General features: G+C 55.8%; 1 protein-coding gene and 1 long non-coding RNA gene across 2 annotated transcripts in view; one reads left to right on the plus strand and one right to left on the minus strand.

Annotated features, from left to right (window-relative positions):
- ZER1 (zyg-11 related, cell cycle regulator) overlaps positions 1-3963 on the plus strand; it is a 45107-nt gene extending 41144 nt beyond the window's left edge. Inside the window, exons 15-16 of the mRNA XM_011987650.1 lie at positions 241-343; positions 2359-3963. Of these exons, the coding sequence (XP_011843040.1) occupies positions 241-343; positions 2359-2416 (161 nt within the window). The 3' untranslated portion in view covers positions 2417-3963. The remainder of the gene's footprint in view (positions 1-240; positions 344-2358) is intronic.
- LOC105544930 overlaps positions 1-6310 on the minus strand; it is a 9491-nt gene continuing 3181 nt past the window's right edge. The window contains exon 2 of the long non-coding RNA XR_001006844.1: positions 1-928. This is a non-coding gene — a long non-coding RNA (uncharacterized LOC105544930). The remainder of the gene's footprint in view (positions 929-6310) is intronic.

The raw sequence follows: 6310 nt of genomic DNA on the forward strand, positions 1-6310 counted from the left end.
AAAAAGAATGAGCTCTGGAAATAAATACAGCAACTTCAAACCAAGGAGTCACCTCTTGCTTCCCCTACATGGATGCAGAACTCCCACCCATGGGGCTGGGCACACATGTCTTGCCCCCACCAAGGCCTGTGCCTTCACACCCCCAGCACCAGGATAGTCCTCACAGACAGGGTGGGTTTCTGGGCCTCGGGCTGATCAGAAGACCATCCTGATCCTCTGCTGTCTGCTCCTATCCCACAGCGGACAAGTACTGCCCTCTGCTGATCAAAGAAGGGGGGTTGCCCCTTCTGAGGGACATAATTAAGATGGCGACCGCACGGCAGGAGACCAAGGAAATGGCCCGGTAAGAGACTAGCAGTGTGTTTCTGCCTGGAACCTTGATTTGGGGGAGTAAGGGCATAGCAGGCGCCCTCTGGAGGTTAGGAATGACTGAAATTCCCGGGGCAGCTTGGGGTTTAGTACAGAGGTTGACAGTGTATTGATGTCCAGCTGGGGCCTCTCCAAATGTCATCTTGACCACAGTATGGCTGGAAACTAGATGACCAAGCTCTGAACGGAGCATCAGGGCCCTCGTTTGTAAGCTTCGTTTTCTTTTATTCCCAACAAATTCCATCCTTTTATCACCGGGTATTAGCAAGTGAGGTCAGAACTTTTCATTATGTTTGGCCAAAGACGTTCCCACTAAAGAAGGGACATGGTATGGTCAAATACATTCTAGAGATGAGACGAGGCAGAGTGCAAGTGAGCTTGCTGAATGTGAAGGTCGCAAACATGGTAGAGTCCCGGCCTTCTGTGGCTGTGTGGCTTTCACTGCAGTGTCTAAAATGCCACTCCCTCCAGTTCTCAAGTCAATCAGGACAGGAGAGACTCTCAGGGATGTGACATGTCGAAATCGTCAGAAACGACCTTGTTTTCTCCAGGATTCATTCTAGAAGGGACAACGGTCATGCTGACCCAGCACACTTTTTCATGTCTCTGTATAGAGCAAAAGGTCACATGGAGGAGGGGCCTGGAACTCAGAGGCTCCTCAGACAGCCACTTCCTGGGCCCGGGCAGGGAAATGTCACCTGGTTCTATTATATCTGCCCAAAGGCACTGCTGGCCAGGCACAGTGGCTCACACCTGTAATCCTAGCACTCTGGGAGGCTGAGGTGGGTGGATCACTTGAGGTCAGGAGTTCGAGACCTGGCTAACATGGTAAAACCCCATCTCTACTAAAAATACGAAATTAGCTGGGCGTAGTAGTGCGCACCTATAATCCTAGCCACTTGGGAGGCTGAGGCGGAGAATCACTTGAACCTAGGAGGCGGAGGTTGCAGTTAGCCGAGATGGTGCCACTGCACTCCAGCCTGGTCAACAGAGCGAGACTCTGTCTCAAAAAAATAAAATTTAAGAATAAATGGACAGGACCCACCCCTAGGTTTTCTTTTCCAGTGCATCTGGGAGGTGGGAGGTGGCCCTGGAATTTTCATGGTTAACAGGGATTCCCGGGAAATTTGAGAAGCACTGGGTAAGACTGACCAGTTACCTACCACAGTCACTTTGAACATGTGTCCAAGGCCTGTGATGGGAATCTGAGGCACTGGCCTATCTGACAGCAAGGAGTAAATGACCCTGGACGATGCTTAGGAGAAGGCCCTCGGCCTGTCCACTGGCCCCTCTCCCACTCTGGGAATTTGCTTCCTAAAAGGTATTGGGGCACCCCTTTAACACATAGAGGCTGCAGTGAAGCCCCCAACCCACAGGCTTGGTGTTGAATGGGCAAGCTCTCCGGGTTCCGAGGTGACAACTGACAGTGATGGGTGGCAGGGGTCAGGCTGGGGCGGGTGAGACTTGAAATCTGAGCTGGAGTGCTGGGCCCCAGCTGCCACAGGGTAGTGGGGGCCCTTGTGCGAACACAGCTGCCCCCACCCCACCCTGGACCTGCCACTGGATCCGGGCCTCTGGGGGAATCTGATGTGCTGTCAGTTTGGGGACTACTGGTGGACTTCTGGAAAGAGAAGGGTCTGGTGTGCAGGGAAAATGAAGAAGGAAGAGGTCACTGAAGAAAGTTCCAAAGGGTTCTGGAGGTCAGGCCTGAGCTGATTTGGGGACCCCTATCCACAGATGCCTTGGAACTGGGGGTGGTGGGAAGGAAGGAAGCGGAGGACAGCTGGTGATGGCATTCACGGCCACAGGTGCCATTCCCTGAGTCCCCTGCACATGCCAGCCACTCTGCCAACCCCTCCATCCACATCATTCAGTCAGCATCACCATCACTGTGAACACGTGTTTACCCAGCTGCGTGATGACCTCGGAGGGGCTGGGCTCACCCCAGCCAAGCCCACCCTCCAATCCTGTCTCCCTCATTGTCTCCAGCAAGGTGATTGAGCACTGCAGTAACTTTAAAGAGGAAAACATGGACACATCCAGATAGAGGCCTCCACCCCCATGGCCACCACCGCTCTGGACCACAGGCGGGGAGGAAGCGTGCTCAAGCAGCCAGCGGGCAGTCCCCTTCCGAGGGAGCCCCCCACGGAGTGAAGAGACATGGGGGACTTTTGCACAACCGACGCTTTTCCTTAACATTAGTGAGATATATATATTATATATATATTTTTTTTTTGGTTAGGAAGTGTGAAGTTTTGTGTGTATGATTTCTGTACAAAAACAAAAGCAACACTCCTGAGTCCTTGCAGCTTCCGTGGCCATTCTCAAACCCACTCAGCCTTCATCGCTGACACACTCACTCCTACCCCAACCAGACTAAATGCCTATAACGCTGTGAGTGTCCAGTCCTTGTCCAGGAAACTCAGACCCCAGTCTGGCTTCCTTTCATGAGAGGAGCAGGCCTTGGACAGCGTATCCAGCATCCTGACCCACTGCCCATGCCTGAGAACTCCATCTCGGCTCCCGGGCACAGCTGATGGGGTTTGGGGATTAGAACTTACCCCACTGGGTCTCCCAGAAGCCTTGGTGCTCCCAGCTGTGGGCCATCTAGGGCAAGAAAGTGAGCTGTTCCTAGGCTAAGGTCCAGGCAGCCCTGCCCCTGAAGACCTTCCAGGAGCAGGGCGCCCAGTGGCCCTGCTGCTGTCCGGCCAGGCCTGCCTGAGGCCACGCTGCTATGGAGGCTGCCTCCTAGTCTCCCACCAGGTCCCAGGCTGTGGAAAGCCCCAGCCCAGGGATGGTCAGAACTCGGGGGCAGATTCCACTGCCCCTTCTGCCAAAACACATCCAGAACCTGCCCCCTGCCCCGGAAGCCAGCATCTTCTGGGGCCAGGGGCTTGCTTCCTTGCTCCACAGCCTTCAACTGCCCAGGCGCTCCCACCAGCAGAACTGAGCCTGCCTCCTCATCCCAGCCTGCCCTGCTGCCCAGAGGACCCCACGCCTCTCAGAGGCAGAGGTCCTACGCCAGCCTTTGACCCACAGCGGCCACACAGCCGCCTCCAGACCAGCACTCGGACTGCCCTGCAGTGGCTGCTTGGGCCTCTCTGGCGGTCCCACCCTGCCCTCGGCTTTACCTTGGAAGCCTGAGAGGCGCCGGCTCTCTTGTGCTCCTCCCTCGGTGGACGCTGCCTTGCTTCTCATCGGACACTTGTGGATCACAGGGGCCTGGGGAGCAGCGCTAACCCTGGAGGCAGCCTTTGGATGATGGCTTTTTCTTCCCTCTTCCCTCTGCCGGCCTGCTTTCAGGTGTTCCTAGCATTTCCGCCTCCAGGCAGGACGGGATGGGTGAGCAGCTTTGGGAGAGACACCTGGCCTTTTTCTCCCGGAGCCTCTCCCTCCCTGTCCTGGGAAGTGGGCGACAGCCCTGTGTTCCCCCAGCTTGGCAGATGGGCTGCATGCAGCGCTCCCTTCCATCCCACGCTCAGCGGCCCCGGCCAGACCCTGGCAGAGTTCACACCTCATTGCTTTACCCCCTGGGGCCTGGGGAAATGTCTGTACTTTGGGATGTCACAGAAATACATTTTTGTGCAAAATGGAGAACAGAGCGTCTTTTTTTGTGGAGGGGATTGCTAGCCTGGCTTCCAGGCTCTGGAGCAGGACTTGAGCCACCCCCGGCAGGGGGACGGCAGTGTGGGTAGTTCTGTGGTAGGGAGGTGTGCATTTGGTAGGTTAAAGGGCTGCAGGCTGGGGACAGGTGGCAGGGGACTGAGCTGGAGTACCTGTTTCCTATGCATTCTCTTCACATCCCTGTGCCCACTGAGGACACAGCTGGCAACCAGACCAACAGGGTGCCTGCCCAGGATGGCTCAGCCTGATGGGGGAGACAGATGGCAAATAGAAGATAACGACTCTGTGCCACCAGCAGGGAGAAGGCAGCGGAGGGAGTGGGCAGGCAGGTCAGGGAAGCCTGGAGTCCGCTGGGCCACAGTGCTTTAGGGAGAGGGGAAGGAGCCAGCACGGTGTCCCCATGTGTCTAGGAGGCTTCTCACAAGAGGCAGAGTGCAGCCAAACCCAGTGAAAGACGGAGGCTGCCCAGGTCTGGCCCGAGGGGCGGAGGAAAAGTGCATCCTCAGCAGAGGGTCCTGCCAGGGTGGACAGAGAAGCAGCCCCATGTGGCCCTGGCAGCATGAGGAACAAGGGTGGAGTGGGACGGGACCAAGAAGTCGCTGGGGCCAAATCGTGAGGTGCCCAGACTCTAGCATGGCCCAGGGCCGTCCTGGCTGACACCTGTGGTCCCCGCAGCTCTATCGACAGTGCCTTGTCATCCTCAAGAGCTGCCTGGTTGGAATAAGAAATGATATGGTCAGCCAGGCGCGGTGGCTCACGCCTATAATCCCCGCACTCTGGGAGGCCCAGGTGGGCGTATCACGAGGTCAGGAGATCGAGACCATCCTGGCTAACACGGTGAAACCCCGTCTCTACTGAAAAATACGAAAAAATTAGCCGGGCGTGGTGGCGGGCACCTGTAGTCCCAGCTACTCGAGAGCCTGAGGCAGGAGAATGGCGTGAACCTGGGAGGCGGAGCTTGCAGTGAGCCCAGATGACACCACTGCACTCCAGCCTGGGTGACAGAGTGAGACTCTGTCTAAAAAAACAAAAAAGAAATGATACGGTCACACCCTTTATAGACCACCGTGAGTGTGTGGATTTTACCTTCTATGTGAGGTTTTAAGCCTGGGCATCCGGACTCAATTAAGCGTTTCTGGAAGCTGAGCACTGACTCCTCCCACAGCCTCTGTGAAGCCGAGGTCCCCTCTTCTCCACCCGCTGCAGGGCCTGGATCTGGCCTCTCTCTCTCCCCTGGCTGAGAGCCCCCTGCCACTGGCCACCCACAGGACCTGGGCAGGAAGGGCCTCGAGTACTTTGCCTCAGAACCCTGGTGGGTTGTCGGTGCCTCGGAGGGAATGAGGGAAGTGCCTGCCAGCAGCAGCCAACACTGCTGAACCTTCATCTGTGTGCCAGGCCCCAGGCTAAGTGCTTCATGTACCTTCCGCTTCCTCAGAACCCTGGCAATAATCCATTTTACAGACAAGGACACTGAGGCTCAGAGAGGTGAAGTGACTTTATTTTTTATTTTTTTGAGACAAGGTCTCACTGTTGCCCAGGCTGAGTGCAATGGCACAATCACAGCTTACTGCAGCCTCGATTTCCTGGGCTCAAGCAATCCTTGCACCTCAGCCTCCCAAGTAGCTGGGACAACAAACGTGCACCCCATGCACTTCTAATTTTTGTTTTTTTTGTAGAAATGGGGTCTCACTGTGTTGCCCAGTCTGGTCTCAAACTCCCAGGCTCAAGCAGTCTTCCCACTTCAGCCTCCCACAGTGTTGAGATTACAGGCATATGCCACCATACCTGGCCTGATGGCCTGAAATGACTTACTTCCTCAAGGTTGCCACAGTAAAGGAGGGAAAACAAGGTCCTCAGAGGTGCCAGGTGCTCCTCCTCTAGCTCCTTGGCCTGGTACCTGCCATTTCCTGTGTCAGGAACACTCTAGTTCCTGCTCATCCCATCATAGCATCTACTTATCTCATGGGGCTGAAGTTGCTTTATCTCGTCTCCCCCATTGGACTGTGAACAGCAAGCCACATCAAGGCTCTGCTGTAGCCCAGCACAAAACCTGGCACATCGAGGGCTCTCCTTTTAAAAACTTGTGGCCAGCCGGGCGCGGTGGCTCAAGCCTGTAATCCCAGCACTTTGGGAGGCTGAGACAGGCGGATCACGAGGTCAGGAGATCGAGACCATCCTGGCCAACACGGTGAAACCCCATCTCTACTAAAATACAAAAAAAATAGCCGGGCGTGGTGGCGGGTGCCTGTAGTCCCAGCTACTTGGGAGGCTGAGGCAGGAGAATGGCATGAACCCAGGAGGCGGAGCTTGCAGTGAG

The sequence above is a fragment of the Mandrillus leucophaeus genome, unplaced genomic scaffold, assembly GCF_000951045.1.
Source record: "Mandrillus leucophaeus isolate KB7577 unplaced genomic scaffold, Mleu.le_1.0 Scaffold109, whole genome shotgun sequence".
Taxonomy (NCBI): Eukaryota; Metazoa; Chordata; class Mammalia; order Primates; family Cercopithecidae; genus Mandrillus; species Mandrillus leucophaeus.